The 20,935-nt window shown below is 57.9% G+C and overlaps 1 protein-coding gene across 1 annotated transcript; it reads right to left on the minus strand.

Moving 5' to 3' along the window:
- Positions 1 to 399: 399 nt before the first annotated feature.
- Positions 400 to 6,709, minus strand: KCNE2 (potassium voltage-gated channel subfamily E regulatory subunit 2). Its single transcript, XM_037127226.2, has 2 exons — positions 5,809 to 6,709; positions 400 to 780 (listed from the first exon to the last, which is right to left on the minus strand). The coding sequence occupies exons 1-2, from the start codon at positions 5,980 to 5,982 to the stop codon at positions 400 to 402; spliced, it is 555 nt and encodes a 184-aa protein (XP_036983121.2). The 5' UTR covers positions 5,983 to 6,709.
- Between the last annotated feature and the right edge of the window lie 14,226 nt (positions 6,710 to 20,935).

Raw genomic sequence — 20,935 nt, forward strand, 5'->3', positions numbered from 1 at the left:
CTTCTTAAGTGGCTGAAGTCACCTGATCTGCGGACTGCGGACTCGTGTCTATACAGGAAACGGTCTGACAAAAACACAGCGACCGCCTGGGTGCCTTCCACACCCCCCCCCGCCCCCACCCCACATGGCCCTGGCACTTTGCTTCCGGTTGGGCTGTATTTCCACCACTGAACATCAACTGAAATGACAATCCCATGGCACAGAAAAGAAGTCTTCAGCCCCCAGTCCTGCTCTGAAGAGCAAGCATCGGTCCCTGGGGTGGAGGTGTCCCTGTCTTAGGTGACCAACCATGTGACGTATAGGAAAAGCCCCAGCAGAGCGTCCACCAAGTGGTGGCCGTCTGGGCGTGGCACGGGCGTGTCTTCACATCCGGGTGTCAGAGGTCAGCTTCCCTGCCTGTCAGGGGGACATCGGGAACTCCACCACACTGAGGTTCTCGTGGACGGCCGCCCTGGACTCCTCCAGGCTCAGGATCTGGCTCTTGTACTTGGCCTGCCAGTCGTCCACGATGTACTGGTGGTAGGGGTCGTCCGAGTGCTCCTGCCGCTTGGACTTGACCGTGCTCACCAGGATGGCCACAATGATGAAGGAGAACATGCCGATCATCACCATGAGGTACAAGATGACGTAGTAGAAGTTCTCCGCGTCCACCTTGGCTTTAATGATATCTTGCCCCAAGGTCTCGTTCCTACGCCAGCTGTCCATGTACGTGATGAAGATCCTTCTGAAGGCGTCTTCCAGCGCCTGCGTCAGGTTGGACGTGGCAGCCATGCTTCCGTCCTGCACAGAGTAAAGAGTAGGACAGGTGAACCCTGTTTTTAAAAGGGGGTCCTTTCTACACCTGCCTACTTTAAGGCATGCAAGAGGGAGAGTAAGGGTATTCTCAGCCTGGCTGGTGATTGACGGAGTGCCTAGTTTGTTATTTTTTAAACTTTTCGTGTGCATTTTTTGCATGCATGATATCTGACCATAGTTTAGTGAAGGACATAAAAGCACACATCGTACGATCCCAAATTATAGATGTAAATAGATGTACATGGACATGTGGAAGTGGAAAAAAGACCGGAAATAAATAGTTCAAAATGTTAATAGTGGGCGATATGCTTAAGGAATTTTTTTCTTCTTTTTTACATCTTTCTCATGTTTCACATTTTCTCTGATAACCTGGCAGGACTTAGTCTTCAAAGCGATCAGCACCCTCACAAGTCAGCATGATGCCTTGTTCGTAGCGGGCGCTCGGCCAACCCCTGCCGCCTAGAGCAACGGCTCACGCACATTCTGTGTTTTCAGGAACGGTGGGGTGGAAGCTTGGGAAGGGACAAGGGCGGCTTTTGGGGTTTGGGTCACACTCCATGCCGAGGCAGGGCTGTTCCCAAGTTCGCCCGAGAGATGGCCGAGTGCGCCCAGGTCTGGAAGGAGTGTTTCGGGTGAGACACAGGGTGACGACCTGAGACACGGCCGCATGTGTCCCTCCTGCTCTCCTCACCGCCCTCCCCGACCTTGCCGGGCTGGCAGCATCTCTCACGGGTGACACCGGGTGACACCGCAGCACGTGATGCCACACAGGTGCCCTTTTAAAGAGGGAAACGACACCACATTGTTCCCCGATGTTAAAAGCAGCCGAGCACCTTCCTGTTGTTCTGCAAACCCCTAGCTCCTCCTGGGTCCCTGGGCCCCTCCCCAGGCCCTCGGCCCTCACAGCCTTCCTCCGACGCCCCCCCCCCCTCCGTCACCACCAGTCTCCTGCTGCGTGACATGGTCGCATTCTGTTCCCTCAGGCCGGCCCTCCCGGCCCTGCTCTTCCCCTGCCACCTCCTCGCCGCCCAGTCCCAGTCCCAGTCCCGGCTGTCACCTGGCCCCACTCTCAGCCCCCCCCCCCATCTTTTCTCCAAGCATCTTCTTATCTCTCCTCGAAGCACTCTGCAGTCTGCGGTCGTCGCGTGCGGATATCGCTGGTGCGTGTGACCATTGCTCTGTGGTGTCATCCTTCTCACTTGCCCGTCTTCTCCCAGGGGCAGGGCTCGCGTCACCTGGGGTCTCTCGAGGGGCTGGCACAGAGCCCGGCCTGCCGCAGGCCCACAGTGGACGCCTGACGAAGGGATGAATGTGCCAGGTCCCCATCTCGAGGGCACTGGCCGGGCAGCGAGGACGGATGTGGGGACTGTGTGTACATGCTCAGTGGGCGGCACACGCCCAACCACAATGACCCAGGGTGCCCACGGTGGTGACAGGCGGGAACAGCACGACCCGGAGCGCAGAGAATGGGGCTGGACGAGGCGCACAGACGACCAGGCAGGTGGAACGAGAACTGGAGGGTGGGCAGGAAGGAGCCGTGGACCTGCGGGTCCTCCCGCCAGGAAAAGCCCCGACGACTGACCACACTGGGGGGCTGCCTGGGCCCTGGGAAGGCAGCGTCTCCTCTCCTGGTGCGCACCTGTCCCTTCATCCCGAGGAAATGGGTGCTCCAGACCCCACCCCACCCCGGGAAGGGCTCAAGCCAACTTCCAGGACTTTCTTTCATAAACACGCCTTCCCAACATCTCCCTCACGGGGAAGCACTGTGACCAAGATGACACATTCCTCGCTGGGACGTTCTAGGTCCCATCATTCACGGAGCTCTCAGATCTCTCCCCACCCCCCACAAAGCCAGGTGGGTTGAAAAGAAATCCGACAAACAGACACGTTTGCCCCACAGCACGCGCCAAGCACGTTCCCTGAACCGTGTGACAGAGGCGTCCCCTTCCCCCTAAAATAACACACATCACCGTGACAGAGTGCGGCCTTTCGTCCCACTTAAGGCCCCTCCACTGGCTCCTTCGCCCTCGAAGACACAAGATCTGCCCATCTGGGGGGAGTTTACTCCAGTTTCACCTTCTAACGACCCCACCCCCGCCCCACACCACGCCAGGCCTGTCCCCTGAGGACGGGGCAGGGTGCCGTCCCCTCGCATGTCCTCGCCCTCTGTCCCTCAGTCCCAGCCCTTGCCCATGGCCTCCTCCAGTGATGAAAGCCGCCCTTTGGCTATGTGCAGAGCCCCTGCCGCACCCACTGGACAGAATTCCTTCCTTTTTTGGGAGCCAGTGTGAACGATGGCCTGAGGGCAGAGACCACCGGGAAAGGGCCGAGAGCTACATTTACAAACCACAGGGCTGCTGGTGGTGTAAGAAGACCCCCTGGGGGTGAGAGCGGGTGTGGGGGACCCACACTGAGCAACCGGGGACAGGAGGGACAGAGAGGCGAGAATTCAGTCCCCTGTGTGTCCTTTCTGAGGGGCGTGGAGGCTGGGATTATTCGGGTACTTTTGCTTATTGGACAGCGTGTCTCTGAAGTGACAGCGACAGGCACCAGGCCACTCGAGGCCCTGCCTTGTGTCTGGTCCCCCAGAGAGCAGGTGGCTTTGCCGATTCCTGAGGGATCAGGGCCCACTGACCCCCCCAAAGGTCTCCTGCCGGGGTCCATCAGTGGAGGAAGGAGTTCCTTCAAGGGGAGGATGGGCGTCAGGGTCCCAGTGTCACAGGAAAGGACAAGAGGACAGGCCACCCTCACTGCCACCACAATCCTGTGACTGTTCTCACCAAAGCAACCCATTTGCTTCCCGCGACTTGTGACACATGCTGGCGCGTGCTCAGCGGTCAGTCGCCTGTCCCTGCAGGGCCCTCAGACGACAGAGGCCGCTGTGACGCTGCACGAGGTCCCCAGGACAGCGAGTTGGGGAAGCCTCCCTTCCCACGGCTGGAATGGATGGGGCACTTCCAGTGAGCTTTGGGGGGAGGGGGGCCCAGGAGAGAAGACAGACCCCGGAGGTCGCCTTGGTCTTCCCAGTGACCTTCCCCGAACTGCCTGCAGAAGAAGACACGCGGTTGCTAGAGGACAAAGCGGCGGAGTGTCTCCTGACACCTGGTACAGATGGCAGTTTTCACCTGTCACCTCAGAGCCGCTGGCTGGGGACATCCTGCCCCCGAGCTTCTCCCAGCCTCCGAGGCTGGGCTGGAAGTCCCTTCTCAGAGCTGCTTCTGTGAACTTGTCTGTCCGCCGACTCGTTTACCGTGCTCGCTCTGTGACACTGGAAGCCCCTCTGTGACGGGGATTCCGACCTCCGGCCTACGAACCAGGAAACCGAGGTTGAGGGCCCGTGGTCACTGGGCTCCTGACCACGGGGCAGCCTGAGCGGTAGGGTGCCAGGTTTGCCATCCTCATCCCTGACCTTGGCTGTCACTGTGCGTTTGGTGAGCGAACAAACGTTCCTCTCCCGTCTGCTATGGAATCAACTGGAAACTACTAGAACAGTGATTTTTAACTTATTGGCAGGGGAAGGGAAGGGAAGGGTTTGCAGATCCCTTGAAACACTTTTTTTAAAGTTCATTTTAATTTTCCCCCTGAAAAGTGTATGTAATGCACATGTGAAGCACTCTGATCAGTTTCAGGGGGCTCCGGACCCCGAAAGCCCATCCAAGAATCTCTGTAATAAAATGCCCTCCGTGCCGGAGTGGGTGGGGTTTGCTGCCAGAGGGGCGTGGCCTCGGTCTCCCGTTGGAGCTGACATTGCTCATTATTTGCTCAGCATTTCTAACAGGGACAAAGGCCACTGTGAGCCGAGTGGGAGGTTCTTTGTGATAAGACTCAATCACGGAGTGAAAAGGGCCTAAGGGTTGACCCCTGGCCAGCTGAGAAAGTCAAGTCCAAGGTGAATTCCCTTTTTGAACACTGTTGCCTAAGACGTGGCTGAGTGGTTGGCAGCTGCCTGGCCCATAACCCCAAACCACAGCGCACGAAAGCAGTTCCATCGATGGACATGCCAATACATTCGAGTAGATTTAGCACGTTTCTGACACCCAGAACTTTCATGGAGAGGCGCTGACCGTGTTTGGAACACACGCTCATCCCCCGTCTGAGAAGTGCGCAGTGGGTGTTTATAACGCCGCCCTTGTTTATGTTCTGTTAAAACAGGTGAAATTGCCGTTTATGTGGGTGAACATGGCCAGATATTGGCAACTTCTCACGGTTCAGAGTAGTATTAATACGTTGGACATGCATATGTCAGATATTTTCAATAATTAGTTCTTGCTTTAACAAATAAAGCAGGTGGGCCCTGAGGGATTGTTGAGGCCGGCCTGCTCGTATGACAGGTGGGACAACTCTGGCCTTCACGTCCAAGGTCACCGGGCTTGCACACTGGCCACTCTTGGAGGACAAGACACCCAGCCAGCCAGGCGAGTGGCCGGCACCCACCCCATCCTAGCAGGAGCCTCACAGTCTAGCAACTTCTGTTCTCGTCGTCTGGGGCTGGTCGGCTCCAAGGGACCAAAGAAGGAGACAGACCAGGCTTGGGCTCACAGGTGTCCCGAGCTGTCCCTGTCTGCAGGACACACGGCCTCCTGTTTGCAGCTGCGCCTGTCACAAGCCAGCTCAGTTCAGCACCTGGGCAATCTGACGCCACAGGAAAGGGACACCCACTTGCTCCCCAAACCCACCAAAGTTTTCCTTTTTGGAAAGATGGGGGTTTGTTAGCATCATCTTGGCCTACAAAAGGCAACAAAGTCTTTCATTTGTATATAAAGAATAGCAAAAAATACCATGTACCATGAAATTCCCATTGAGAACTTTCCACATGTTCATCCAAGGGTAATTACTGAAGAAATGAGGAAAACATCACCAAAAAGAGGAGGAGGAGGACAGACGGGGGACAGAGAGAGCCAGGAATTATTCTTTTAAGCATTACTTTTATAATTTTCTGGCAAAGAAAACAGCTTTGTTACTTAAGACCTCAAAAACATAAAAATAAGGAATTTGCAGCGGGAGCTGACTCACCTGCGCAGCGTCTGAAATCCGGCTGCAGCCGGGTTCCCACCCGCTGCCCGGCGGCAATCGTGGAAGGAGGGGCGGAGAGCTCAGCCTGCGCACACCCTGGACACGCAGGCCCTGGCCGCCTGCAGCCCTCGCAGCCCTTGCTCGGCTCTTAAGAAGCCTGATGTTTACTCTCATCCCACGTGGAGAGTTAAATGCTGCTGGGAGTCGGGAGCGCGCCCTGGGGCCCGACCGGGTGTGCCTGCTTGGAGTCCGGCACTGGGCACAAAGCAACGAGCTCCCTCTTGGCCGTGATGGCAGTTCCAGCCAGGACAGTGTCTGACGCAGCAGGCTGCCCTGTCCCTGTCCCTGTCCCTGTCCCTGCCCGGAGGCTGAGCGGGCAGCGCCGTGCCCCGGGGGGCCTGCGCGCCCTGGGAGCGCTCTGGACGGGCCGCCTGGGGGAGGGGGCGGCCGCGTGGGTCGAGGTAGGGCCAGTGTGACTCAGCCAGTGCAAGCGCCCTGTAAGCCAAACGCTGTCGGAACACTCCGCCCTGAGACAATTCCCAACGCCTTCGGGCCGTCTTGGGGAACAGTGGTGGCCGCCGGAAGGGCCACAGGTGGATGGAAACAAGGCCCCGCGGAGCTGGTGAAGGCCTCGGAAGAGCGGGGCCAGCTCCACGTACCCGGAGGTCCTGTTGCGTCCTGGTGGGCGCCCCCGCGGTCGGCAGAGCGGGCTGGGTGAACGCGCATCCCTGCGGGGCCCGACAGGGTCCTTCTCGAGGCCACCACGGCGCTGGGGTCCCGTGGCCCTGCCCGGCACAGAGGGTCCGGAGGCCGGCCGGCTGGGCACCAGAGGAAGAGCCAGGACTGGAAGCTAATCCTGAGCGCGCACCAGCCACACCACCCGAGGGCCCCCGGGGCGGGAGCAGGGCACGGCCCTGTGGCGCCGCTGTGCGAAGGGAACCGGGTTTTAACAACAGATTTTCTCCCTAAACCGGGCTTTGAAGGATTAGGTTTGACGTTCGCCGCCAGGGGGCGGGGTTGGGGGCAAGAGGGAGACAGGATTTAAAACTGTCTACAGGTTGTAGTAGTTCATATACTGGGCGCCATCGGAACGAACACAAGGGTCCCCGTAGTTGCACCCGCTTCCCACGACACTGCTTGTGCTAGAAGGTGGCCTTCCCTGCGCAGGTGAGACAAATAAATCCAGGGGGACCGGAATGGCCTGAACCTGCCGGGCTGCAACGGAGGCCAGTCTCCCGGGAATCTCCGGGGAGGTGGTGCCACCTGCTGGTGACAACTAGGAACAGCGCCCAGCCTCGCCCCGCAAACGGCCCTGGCTGTTCAGCTTCCTTGTAAGACTTCTTCCCTCGCAAAGCTGAAGAGAACCCAGTGTGCAAGGGTGCCCTCGGGCGGGTAGGGGCAGCACTGCAAGGCCACACATCCTGGAGGCTGGGAGAGTGGCTTCGGAGGCTGGCAAACCAGATGAGCCGGTCACGCAGCGTTCCTGATCTTTGCACACTTCCTGGGTGGGATGGGGAGAATACAAGCTCCCACCTCCCTGAGTCTTTGCAGAGGTGAAATGAAATAATGGATATAAAGCCCTGAGTACAGAACCTGGCACGTAGCAAGGGAGTTAGTTAGCCTCTGCACATGAGCGGTGGCTGTTATTTTAAAGAGAAATAAACAAGGCGACCTGACAGTGAGAAGCATGGCGGCCGGACTAGACCTTGCCAAGGAAAAGAACATTCTAGCCCCTGGGCAAAAAGGAGTTCCTTCGTGGCTAATTTCTATTTTTTCCATTTTTTGTTCTTTTTTTAAATTAAATTTATTGTTTCAGGTGTACAGTTCTATGATACTGTATATTTCAATGTACACGATCGTGCCTGTGCATTATACATTACCTGTATATTGCATTCTGTGCCCCCCACCAGACTCAGTGGCTGATCTTTAGAGAGCTCTGCCCTGTGCCCTGGCTCACACCACACAACTGGAATGAGGCAGGTGCAGGAGCGAGTGGTCCACGCCACAGTGACAGGCTGGGGAAGCAGGCGGAAGGAGACAGTGCCTTTTTGTGCCTCCCCCCCCACCTCCGCCCCCAGGCGCTGGCCCTCTGGACCTCTGCAGGAAGCTCTCCAAGGGTCACTCCACATTGTCCCCACCTGGAGAGTGGAATGGTTCCCGCCAGAAAGCAAGGGACGCACAAGCGAGCTCTTTGAGAGAGGTGGCAGCCAGCTTCTTCACAGAGCTCCTCTGCCCAGGCACGGGGACACTTGCAGGACCCAGGGGACGGATGGAGTCTGCACTTGGATGTGAGATGGGACGTTATGCAGTCTGATGTCCAGCACTCCCAATACCCAGGTTCCTCCACAGAGCAGAGCTGGGGATGGCCGCTGAGCCCCGAGTCCGCCTTTCAAGTTGCCGGTGCTCCCACCCTGAGGCCCGGCCCAGGACACACACGTGCACGCTAACGAGACTCCTCCAGCAGGATCCACCTGCGCAGGACGGGCAGAGGGGGTGCCGCGAGGGGGCGGCTGTCTGTAGAGGTCTCCGAGTCAGTTACCACCTCTCTGCCTCAGTCCTGCTGGGAGACACCCTGCCTGGGCTTCATCTGCTGACCCCCTGATCCCCAAGGTCACCCCACACCCTCCTTCCCCCTCCGCAGCATAACTGCATTCCAGCTCAGGCCTGTGTCCAACTCCAGAGTTCGCCCTGTGGTGACAACAGAAATTTTGTTCTTTGATGACCTGTGTAGTGAGCTGAGACGACAGCTCCCCTGTTCAAGTTTTTCTCTTTTGTGGAGTTAACATTGATTTCTTGTTTTCATTATTGCCTAGCTGTCTTTGAACCTCTTCCTATGCCCCCTCAATGGCCCAATGTCATTATTCTTGGGAGATGCGCCTTGTAACCACGACGAGACACCTGCATGCCTACAGGAACCACTGCCTTTGTAAACGCCTGGTGCACCAAGTGCTGATGAGGGTGGGGTGCCTGCCACCTGCCCGCGCTGCTGGCCTCTCGGAAACAGTTTGTCAGCGTCCCAGAAAGTTCCTGCAGGCCCCTGGCCCCCACCCTTCTAGGTATTTATCCGAGATAATTGAAAAAACTGTGTTCAATTGTCTTGACGCTTTCTCTGTGCCCCGCTGCAGAGTGTCTGACCAGATGACAAGGGTCCGGGTGGATGCCATTGTCTCACTGAGGGGCCACTGCCGTTGTCTCGTCTGAGCCACAAACGTGGCCTTGTTTGTTCAATGCGGCTTCACCACGAACTCGCCAGAATATGGGGCTGCTTTGGTTTGGCAACAAAAAAAAGTGAACTGTGCGGCGAATTGGAGTCGCTGCTTCAGCAGCCGAGCAAACCAGGCTTCGTCAAAGTTGCTCCTCTTCAAAGGGGTCTTTGCTCCAGGTGCCCCCAGCGTGTCCAGCTTCCCACCATGGGGCTCAGAGTCTCCAACAAGAGGCGGTGGGTCTGCAGTGTCACCACGCAAAGCTGGGGGACAGCTGAACTTCACTGGGTTCTGTTTTCCTCAGCGAGGCCCCAAGCCCTTGAAGGCAGGGGCCATGGGCCCGAGGGTGAGTGTTGCCTTTCATTTCTGTTAGTGGATGAAGAAAGCCACAAGGAGTTCGTGAGTGTCCCATGTCATCCCAGCGTCCCCAGGAGCATTTCTCCCTTGGGTGTTATTCTGGAGTCAGTAATACCCTCCCATGACCCCAGGAAGCCAATAGAATCAAACAAGTGTGCTGGCCGCAGCAGCTCAGGGTTCAAAGTGGGTGGGAAGGTGTTGGTGCCTGGAGGGACAGCCCCGGGTCTTTGTTCCCCAGGGTCTGTGGGACGGAGGCCTGGGGGCCCTTGTGGGGAAAGGCACATCCCCCAATAGGGGGACAGAGGAGAGGGACTAGAGAGCAAACTTGGTCGGCTCTCCTGCTTTGCCAAAAATCAGACCTGCCTTGGGGTCCAGGCTGAGAACCCAGGCCCCAGTCCGTACTTCCCGCAAAACTTCCCAGAACGTCCGTGGCCAAATCTCCCCTCATTCCGGAGCCCTGGGTCTGGGCCCGACGTCGGGTGGGCTCTCCCTGTACGTTCTGTGTCTGACAGACGCTGGTTGGGACAGAGAATGGTGAGTCACCATGGACAACACTGAGGGGGCTCCTCAGAAGCTAAACAAAGGTGGGACGGACCCATGAGGCCGCCGTCCAGGTCCTGGACACTTACCCACGAGGACTGGAACCAGCATCTTGGAGAGTCAGGAGTGGCCCTAGCCATGGCCGCACGGTTCCCACAGCCAAGGACGAAGGAGCCTAGGGCCCAGCGGCGGCGAATGGACAAGGAAAGCCAGGCCTGGGTCTACAACAGAATACTGCTCCGCCTTTAAGGAGAAGGGCGTTCTTCCACGTGGGACAGCATGGATGAACCTCCAGGACACTATGCGGAGTGAAATAAGCCGGTCACAGGAAGATGTAACAAAAAACAACAGGACAGCAAAAAAAAAAAAAACACCCACCCCCCCAACCCAAACACCCTACCCACCCGACTCTCTCACCCTAAAGCCTTGGAAAGAAGAAAAAAAAAGAAAAAAAACAACCCCACCACACACCCCCAAACCCACATCCCGCACCACCCAGAGATGTGAGCTGTGTAGAGAGTCGAATTCAGAGAATCGGAGCAGCCTGGGGGCTGCTGGGAGATGGGAAGGGAAGCAGGCGTTTCTGATCAGCAGCGACCCCAGTCCTGGGGCACGAAGTGGCCCTCAGGGACCTGCCTACGGCATCATGTCCCTGCTCAGCATCACCGCTCTGCACAGACAAAAGGGCCTGCATCCCAGAGCAGCCGCCCGGGGCCAGCACAGCCTTCTGAGTGTCAAAAAAACAAATGGCTGGGCACCTGCGGGCCGCCTCTGAAGAAGAGACAACCGCTTGGACTTCCTGGCCCTTCAAGCCTGGCCAGGCAGGTGTTTCTAAGGGGTTCCCGTGCACTACGGCAGAGAAAGAACATCCAAGCCGGAGGCTGCGGTGTTCAAAGGACCAGCCAGCCTGCGTCCCCACACAGCTGTCAACGTGCGTGGCTCTCAGAGCCACCAAGGGCAGGGGGTCCAGGGTGACAAGGGCTTCCAGGGCTCTGGGCACAGGCTGTCCTCACAGCCCTGGGTGAGGCTTTAGGCTTATTTCTTTTCCAATTTGTATTTTAGAGAGCAATGGGTTACAGCTGTTCTATACATTTCTTTTTTGTTATTTTTGTTTTGAAATAATTTTAGCTGTAGAGGAAGCTGCAAAAATGTTAGGTCCCTTGTGCCCTTCACCCAGCTTCCCTCCACGGTGACACCTGACAGAATGATAGTCAAACCCAGGACACTGACTGGGACGGGAGTCTGTGGAGTCGGTCAGGGAACTTACTCGGGTTTTGTTGTACCTGCACTGGTGTGTGTGTGGGGGGGGCTGATGCAATTTCATCAGATGCAGAGGTTCCTGGAACCCCCACCATCACTCTCATCACACAGAACTGCCCCTCGCCCAGCACCAGGGACCCCCTGTGTAGCCCCCTCCACGGCCCACCCCCTCCTACCCCTAGCCCCCACCGCCCTCTCTAGACACTGTCACTGTGGGAATGTCCTACAGATGGGACAATACAGTATATGGTCTTTCGGGACTGGCTTTTTCCCACTCAGCACCCCGCCCGTGAGATCCACCCAGGTTTCTGGGGCCACAGCTAGTTTCTTTCCATTGCTCAGCAGCACTCCCCACCAAGGACACTGAAGGTCAAGGATGTTGGAGGTGTGCTCAGCTGTTTGCAATGGTGCATGGAGCTTTCCCACACAGGCTCTGGTGTGAACATACGCTTCTGTTTTTCAGGATGAACGCTCGAGTGTGCAATTGCTAGGTCAGGCGGAAGGTGCCGGTTTAGTGTCTTAAGAAACTGCCAGCTTGGTGTCCAGAGCACTGCACCCACTTCATCCCGACCAGCAGCGAGTGAACATTCCAGCTGCCCGGTGCCGTCCCCGCAGAGCCCCGCGTCTGGTGCCTGTGCTGCTGAACCCCAGGACTCTGCAGCATTAGAATGACCTGCAGCCCTGGAGGCTGTCTGCCCCGGCCCCCTGGTTCTGCACGGGGCTGGGGCTGGGGGGCATGTGGTGATGAGAAGGGACTGGACCATGTCCCCAGCCCTCCCATTTCCGTTATTACCCTACCTTCCCTCTCAGCAGAGCAGAACCCCCTCCAGGACGCCTCTGGACACTTGTCCATGATTGGGCAGAACCTAAGGGCCTTGTTCAATCCTGGGGGAAGGTCTTACCCGGGAAATGTGACCTTGAGCTTTGCTGCTCTTGAAGAAGCCAGGTTCTAGCCGCCCTTTCGGATTCCTGCAGGGCTCCCGGTCGACCACCACACAGTCTTCTCTCGGGAAATGACTAACAGCACTGTGGTTCAAGGACAGTCTGAAGTTACAGCGGCTTTCCCAGGTTCAGCCTGCTCCCGCCCCATCAGTAATGTAAACAGCATGGCGACAAGCTCAGCTACTCTCACGGATGGAGCACCTACTGTGCGCTGGGCCACGTGGGAGGTGCTTCATGCACCATGACTCCGCTGTTCCCAACCTGGCAAGGCTGGCACAGTGAGCCCCCGGATGAGGAAACCACGGCTCCGAAAAGTCATCTCAGACTCAAAGTTTCAGAGTGAGAGCCAGCTCCGGGCCATTTTATTTTTGCACAGCTGCTCACGGGGCAAAATGCATAAACCATTGTCTTTGGTGATGATAGTGGCCTTTCCTATCGTTTTCCTAGCTTCCAGGGGCAAGGTGCCCCTCTTTCCGGGTTTTATACCTGCAACCTGGGCAGCAGACACCAGGTGGCACCAAAGCTGAGCTTTTCCACCGGGACGAGCTGGACTTTGCACACACAGTGTTTCCAGCTGAGCTGTACAACATCTCTGGCACACGAAGCTCTTCATGAAAACAGCAGACATCCTTGCTTTCTTAAAAACTGAATCACCAACTTTTAACATCTGCTTACATTTCTAAGAGAGTTACACTTTCCAGCAAAGAGAAAAGAAACACTGTATCTAGTATCTAGGGAGAACGGAGAACCTTTTCACTGGGCACCAATTGTTTTAAACCGCTCCTTGTTCTAACTTTGACCTGCCCACATATAAGTGCCCCTGAGAAGCTGTGTGGGACCCCTGCGGTCTTGCGAGTGACATGAAGCCGTGTCCGGCTTTCTCGGCCATCCTCTGTCTGAATGCACCGTGGCCTTGCTTACTGTTGAGTTTGCTGGAGACTATTTTAGGAACTGAAGCCTCCTCATGTAGCTTGTCGATGCTCAGTGCCTCAGACCTTACTAATTTTTCCCGTTTCCTTCCATGAGAATGAGTGGTCTGCTGCTGCTTGCTCTCCCCTGCCAGGCCGTGCAAGCAGAAAGACAAGCCCTTTTCACTTGTTTCCTGCCCCTGCGACCTCTGCTCTCCCTACTCCGGGTACTCCCTGCATAGAAACTTTCCCTCTCCCCGGTTCTTCTGAGGTTCTGCTCTTTGAAACTCCAAGTAGGGTACCTGGCTTGTACTGGGAGATTTTTCCTGTCCTGCTTCCTCGGAACCCTCCTTAATCCCAGGCACAACGGCACGGTCCGTGACTTTTTTCGCTTTAAGTTGAGTAAAAGTTAACCGGCAACACGTTTAAGATTAAGATTCAACTTCCACCACCAGGTAGCCGGCTTCCTTCCCGACCACAGACCATTCATTCATTCACTCATTCATTCATTCATATATTATGTAGGAGTCGGCTCCCTCTGCCGTCCCAAATCCACCTAAGTGACTCCTCGTGTTCCTTTCTCTGCAGTTTTTCGAGGCTGACAACTTGTTCCACATCCTTTAGAGCCTACAGTGCTGAACCCAGTGTCTAATGCAAATAGACGCTTCTCGAATGGTCATTAAGTGAAGAGAGTGATACCCCCCGTCCCACCCCCGAGACTACCACCTGTCCGTGGTTCCAAGTACGTCCTCGGTCTAGAAGCTTGCAAGCCCCAACTGGAAGCTGAAGGACACTCTTCAGAGGGAGCAGCAGAGGGGAGCTCATGGTGTCCCACGAGGTCTTGGTTACAACAGGGGCAGCAGTGGCCGACAGTTTTCAGAAACTGCCTCAAACTTCAAAACTCCTTGTTACCGCCCCCCTCCCCCAAGGAATAAAACCTGCCCAAATTTGTTTTCTGTGAGGTTGATACTTAGGACGGGCCCACAGTTCGGGAGTACTCTTAATTGCACACCGGCCCCCCAAGGCTCAGAGATGGAGGTCAAGGCTGCAGGGCCGGAGAGATCACACTCTGTTCCCAGATAAGTTCTGTCTCTTTCCTGCCGGCCTCTCTGTAAAAGGGAGAACTGGACAGCTGGCGATAGGAACGGAGGTCCTGGCAACCGTCCGTGAGACGTGTCCACTGCGCTGTTTACCAGTTCCTGCAGCCGGCCCCCAGGGTCCAAACGCAGACAACTCTGTTTACGTGACTAAAATAGACGCTGCCACCGTGTGATTAAGGTGGCCACCGGGGGCTGGGCCACCGCGAGGAGACATTTGCTGAGGCCGGAGGCGGGGAGGGCAGGGCAGGGCCAGGCTCCGCAGGCGCCCGGCAGGTGAGGAAGGCTTACACTGGTTTTCTGGCCCAGGAATCACCCCCAGTGGGCACATCAAAGATGCACGGGGGACCCACACAAGTCACAGCCCGGGCTCCGCTGTTTCACAGAGGACGGACTGTCCCCTCCTGGACAGCTCCTTCCCCAGCACGGTTTTCAGAGTGAAGCACTCCTGCCCACCCCACCCCAGGAGACTTGTTCCCACGTGTGGGAACAAGCAGTAATGGGTCCCGAACGGTCTAGAGCCAGGAGGCATCCGCCCAATAACGCGCCCTCCGCACATGCTGGGGGGCTCGCTGTGCCCCCCACACCTCCGGACCCCTGGCTGCACGAGTGATCCGCCCGGATCAGCAGGATCTCACGAAGCAACGGCGGGTCAGAGGAGGGAAGGCGACAGAAAAACCCCAGTTTTGAGCTGAATGTTCTTTTCTCTTTTTCTTTGGAAAAAACAAACCCGAGGGTTCTTTGCTAAGTCATTGCCAGGGAAGTGGACGGCTGTGACCTCCGGGGGAGGGCGAAAGCCCCCGACGGTCATCACCTATGATCCCGGGTGCGAACTCAGGAGCAGGAGGCCCCGCTGAAGTCACACTTGGATGTCAGACCCTCGGAGCAGGGAGGGCGCCGTGGCGGCCAGCACGGCCGGGCACACACAGGGGCATTCACGGCCCACGGCCGCAGGCCCTCCCGCTGCCTGTGCGGCTCCAGCCGCAAACAGAACCCTCTGTCTTGGGCCCTGAGTCAGGGCCCCACGGAATTAACTGTAATAATTGGCAGGTGGGCCCTGCTGGCTTCTGGGTTTCGATTCTCCGGGGGCTCGTGAAAGAAAATATCTGGATGTTCTGCCGCAGCTAGTACTCAGCTTGGGCTCCAAGAAGCGTCCGGTTTCCACGAGAAGAAAGAAACAGTGTGGCTGCAGCTGCCGCGGACAGGGCTCCGGGACGGCCTGGAGGACAGAGCTGTGTCCCCGGGGAGGAGGAGGGGACGGCCCTCACACTGCTCTCCTCGGGAGCGCGGGACGGCGGCCAGGACAGGGCTCCTCCGGGGGTCCGCGGTGGGCTCTCGCTTCTCGTTTCTGCGGCAGAAGGTAGCGATCACCCCTCTGCGGTTCTCCGGGGCACGCACGCCCTTGTAGGACTTCACACACACACGTGGCCATGGGTGTGCTGGCCTCAACCCACGGCCGCGGCAGCCCCACAGAGTCCGCGGTCCCACCTGCCGCTGCAGACGCCACCCACCAGCGAGTGGTTCTCGCTCCCAGGAGCCTTAGAACAAGGCCGGACCCTTCTCGCTGCGCCCCGGGAGCCACTGCAGACCCACAGGGCAGGGGGCGCAGTGCTCCCCCTTTTTACTGCAGTGACTCCGGACAGGCCAGAGGTACAGTCTTATCCGGAGGTGTTGGCGATGTCCTCCTACAGGACTGGGGCTTGGGTGGCACTCACTGCCCACACAGAGTCCCCGTCACCGCTCTGCAGAGAGCAGGCTCGGCCGACAGTCCGCAGGGAGGGGAACACTGGACGGGACTGGGCTGCAGACCCAGGCACGGTGGCCCAGGGCTGGGACAGCCGATGCCAAGGACACGTCCTCTCTGCCCCTCACGCCCACACCTGAAGCTTGTCCTTGGACAGCAGTTTTTGCCACCAGTGTGCATAGCCGGGCCAGAGCTGGCCACCACCACCAGGTCCCCCTCCGGGAGACGGCCGCCCCACCCACAGTGCGCGTCCCTGCCGTCCCTCTGTCCGCCCACCACCCCTTCTCAGCTTGGGCTCTTTCTCACAGGAAACTAAGGCGTCTGGCTCGTGCAGGAGGCTCTGACCTCCGGGCCTCGGAAATGCTGGAGAAGTGGCCTCTCCTGGGGTCAGGTCCACCTTGTCCATGAAGGCCCTTCATTCACGCTCCGAGGTCCACCAGCCATTCCGTCACGCCTGGTTGTCCTCGCGACCTTGGGCTTCTTCCAATGGGCTTGGGAAGGGGGTCTCCTTCTAGATTCCCATTCTCATCCCTGTTTTTCCGAACAAGCTCGAGGCAATGGGAGCGCTGCCTGCTGCTGCCCGGCTGCGGGGCGGTGGGTGGGAGCGGGGGGTAGTTTCCTCTGATACTTGAGCTGCTGCCTCAGAAGGACGAGACCCTGGCAGCCCCTCCCCTCCTCCCTCCTCACTCCGTGGGCTCTTGAGTGGCTCTCACTGGGATGTGCTTGGTCACTTGAGCTCTTCTCGTCTGCCTCCTCACGGGCAAAACAGAAATAATGCCACCACCTGCCAGGGCTGCCTTGAGGACCAGACGAGAGGGTCCACGCAAAGCGCCCAGCAGTCAGTGGGTGCCCAGGGCGGGGCGAGGGGGTCTGTTATTGAGATGCGACAGGCATTGCAGCTGGGACAGCCCTCCTGGGGATTTTTAAAAAATTGTGGCGAACTGCACATCACACGCACTCACTGTTGTAAAGAGCAGGATCTCCTCAGTGCACAGCCGTCACCACGACCCAGCCCAGAACGCCCCGCCACCGCCACCCGGATGGAAGCCCCGCACCCTGACTCCTCCCTCCCCACCGGCCCTGCCACCTCCAATCTGCTTCCCATCTCTACGGATTGGCCTGTTCTGGGCATTTTATAGAAATAGAATCGTGCAATGCTTGGTCTTTTGGTCCGGCTTTTTTCCCTCAGGGCATAATATGTTCGGGGTCACCCATGTTGCAACATATATCAGTCTTTCAACCCGTTTTTATGGGTAAATAACATTCCATTGCATACCTGGGCCCCACTTTGTGGTTCTAGTCACCTGCTGACGGACATTTCGGCTCCTTTGACCTTCGGCTGCTGTGGGAAAGGTACCAGGGACATTCGTGAGCGTGTTTTTGTTCGAACACCTGCTTTCACTTTGGGGGGAGGGGCCGCTGCCTGGGCTGGGTGGCTGGGTGAGAGGGGAATTCGGTGTTTAACTTCCGCAGTGACCCCACATTGCGCAGCCCCTTCGACACCGTGGGGAGACTCTCAGGCCCCGCCCCCATGTCACCACTTGTCACCCCCTTCTCCATTGACCTCTGGCCAGCCTGGTGGGTGTGAGTCTCGTTTCCATGACAACCAATGACGCTGAGCATCTTTGAATGGGCTTCTTGCCCTTTATGTCTCTTCTGGGGAAAATGTCTAGTCAAGTCCTTTGGTCACTTTTTAATTGGGTTGTTTGTCTTTTTGCGGTTTCTCCTATGAATTTCAGGTTGTGTTCTAACCAAAGGGGTCAGGAAAAAGAATCAAGAGGCATCGAAGCGTGTGTGGGCGCGTGTGCGTCCAAAGTTCCTCTACAGACTGAATGTGCAGTAAAACGACTTCCTTTATTTTGTCCAAAACGTACCCGTCTTCCTTGCCTTCTTCTGGGCCTTCCCTGCTGCTTAGTGGGAAAAATCCTCTTTGGATCTGATCTGCTTTATAACCTGAGATCCTAACGTTTAAACAGGCCTCCCGGTTCCTCTCAGTCTTTCTAGGGGAAAACAAAAACCCAGGAACCCAAATCTGAGCTTCTTCCTCCCCAAGTGGCGGTGGGCTCTGAGAGAGGGGGTGGTGGCGGCCTCGTCATCTCGAGGCAGAGGGCACGCCTCGACTGTGTCCTCCTTGCTGTGGTGACTTGTGCCTCCTCTGGACGTGCGGGGCCGCGTCCCTCCTCTAGTGGTTGGGCCGCCCCAGGCTGGAAACGGTGGCCGAGGGCTGTGGCCTGCGGTCAGTCTTCTCCTCTTGGTTCCCTCAGAGGCCAGCTGCTCCCGGTGACCCGGCCTCCCCTCCCCGGGAGGTCTGTCTGTGTCGTCCCCTGGGCCTTCGTCACAGGGGCCCCAGCCTGCCCCAGCCAGACCTTCGGTTTTTCCTGAGTCGTGGTGGCACCGCAGGGAAGCCCAGGGCAGCTCCGGAAAGACAAAGCCGAGGGGCTTTCCTGTAGACCCCCACCACCACCACGTGTGCCTGGATGAGGGCCCCGGGCAGTGGCAGTGCCCCTCCAGAGACCGAAGCCAGGGTGGGGGGCGTGGGGGGGTGTCGGGGGCAGGTGGAATGACAGCATCCTGGTGGCTTGGAGGTGGAGGACTCAGGAGGCGGCCATGGAATTGGGGCTCGGTGGGGACGCATCCGTGGCGGGAACTCCGCCTTCCGAGGCTGGAGCCTCGCAGCACACAACGCAGCGTTAGACAAAGAGACGGCGCTGCAGCCGCCGGCTGCTCCAGTCGACCGTGACAGACGAACGCCTTGGGAGGCTAAAGGCAGCAGCTCGGTGGCTGCTGCTTTTTGAATTAGAGGAAACGCTGCGATGGCCACTCCAAGGCCATCTCTGTCATTGGCCATGAACTCTGCCCATGGCTGCCCACAAACTGGAGACTGCACAAGGTCTATCTTTGTGCCTCCTCCGTGCCAGCCTTGCAGCTCAGAGGAGGGCGTGTTACCCTCGTCCTTGAGGCTAATTCTCCCGCCCATTCCTCCTAATTCCCATTCCTCCATCTTGTTCCACATCCAGGCCTCGATCCCAAAATCTTGAAGGGAGGGTGCCTGCTCACCGCCACAAATACGTGGCTGACCAGTTGGTTTATTGCTGGCTCCTGAGAGTGGAAAACGCCGACCCTCTGCAGCCCGCTGGCTCTGCCCCCGTTCTGGTCCCGATCTCCCTGCCAGCGGACGACCGAGTCAGGAAGGGTGGGAGCGGTCAGGGGCTCTCTGAGGAGCAGGGACGGACCAAGCCTGCAGCCCAAGGCTCCCACTGGAGCGGGACTGAAGGAAAACGCCGGAACAAACCAGTAACGGGAACACTCAAGAGGACACAATCAGAGTCTGAAGCAAGGCCAAGCCCCAGAGAGGACAGTGTTTTAAAACCACACACCTGAAATCTTGGGTTTCTAAAAACAGAGAAAATTGCTGACCAAGATGAGAATGAGGAGGTATAAAAGGAGAGACAGTCTTTTTGCTACATCTTTGCGCTCTGTCCCCAGTAAAAAGGAGTACTCATTATTTTAGAGTTGACAAAGAAACATATTCTAGCGCCTTTCTAACCATTGGCATCTGTGCGTGGACTCTCAGCTCACCATCTGAAGACACGCGTGGCCCTGGACCGGTGCTGGGTTGCCTGTTTTTTGGCTCCGCCTCTCACCCCTGGGCCCCTGCAGAGCAGCAACCACTTCTTACGCCTTTACTTTGGGCCTGGGACCGTACTGGACACTGAAACACAGAGAGGAGCGGGCCTGGAGCGCCCGTGGGGAGCGAGCTGAACTGGCTCCCCTGGACCGAGCCTCCTGGTTCTCGGGGACATTTTCTCCGTCAGCCCGCCATGGCCCCCCGCAGAGGAAAACTATCGTTTCCATGACAACCCAGGAGGGCGGTTCCATAACCCCGCTGTGGTCCTCCTGAGACAAGACGGTGACTTGGCTCCCCCCACCCACCCCGCCTCCCTTCCCCTCTCCTTGCACCCACCCTTCGCAGATGTCCCCCATTCCGTCCCGGTCACTGTGGGCATGGGGACTCTCAGGAGCACCTTCTCGGCCACCCCTGGGCTTGCTTTCCAATGGCTACGGGAAAGTCCCTGGAGGCAGGCCACCTGGAGACAGCGTCAGCCAGCTGGAACAGGGGCTGCCGGAGGTTAAGGCCAAAGAGAGGGCAGTGCCCTCGGCGGCCTCCCAGGTCTGTCTCCGGCTTCAACAGGTTCGCACGGCACAGACCCAGGACGCCCCTTCCTCCAGCCTCGACCGCCCCCTAACCTCTGGCCCAGTCGCCACCTTCAGAACCACCCCAGCCACCCTCGGCCTCCCAGAGCAGCAAACCCCGTTTTCTGACCTTCGCTCCAGACTGCCGACCACCCTGAGCTCCCCGATTCGCCAGGATTATCCCCCAAGGTGGAGGCCCCGAGAACAGCCTGGTCTGTCTGCATCTGTGGGCCTCCCAGTCCCACCTCCCGGGCTCTGTCTCCACCGAGAGGCTGTGGCCCTGCAGGGCGTGGACCGAAGCCCAGGGCTCCGGGCGTCCCTTGAAGATGCAAAACCAGTGCCTTGGCCGCACCCTCTTCCAGGACAAGCAGAAGCTGTCCCAGGATGAGTGGGTGACACCCCAGATGCCAGGGAGGCCGCCCGGTCCTGGAGGAGAACCTGACACTGGCCTTTTGGACCTGGAGGCCCGGTTCTGCCCACACAGCCCCTCAGCTCCCAGACGTCCTGCAGAGCCGTGTCCTGGGTGAGCAGGTGAAGGTCACCAAGAAGATGGGCGACACCTGGCTCCGTCTGCAGGCTGATGGCGCTGCAGGCTGTGTCTCTTCAGACCAGGTCAGGCGTGTTCAGGGTGGTGTGGCCGTACACGCGAGTGTCTCCTCCAAAGGCTCCCCCTCAAACATGACCAGGAACCGGCGCGGAGCCCAGAGGCCTTCGAGGGGCCCCTCGGCACCCCCTGGGGTCTGGCTCCTGTCCCAGGCCATCCCTGCAGCCACTAGGCAGCCTTTTAAGCTTCCTCCCTGCTGAGGCCCAAATGGAAACAATACAGCTTTTTGCAGCAACAAAGAAACGAACGAACAGAGACAAAACAACCAAAGTGAGATC

The sequence above is a fragment of the Artibeus jamaicensis genome, unplaced genomic scaffold (assembly GCF_021234435.1).
Source record: "Artibeus jamaicensis isolate MK-2021 breed Jamaican fruit bat unplaced genomic scaffold, CSHL_Jam_final scaffold_474, whole genome shotgun sequence".
NCBI classification, from domain to species: domain Eukaryota; kingdom Metazoa; phylum Chordata; class Mammalia; order Chiroptera; family Phyllostomidae; genus Artibeus; species Artibeus jamaicensis.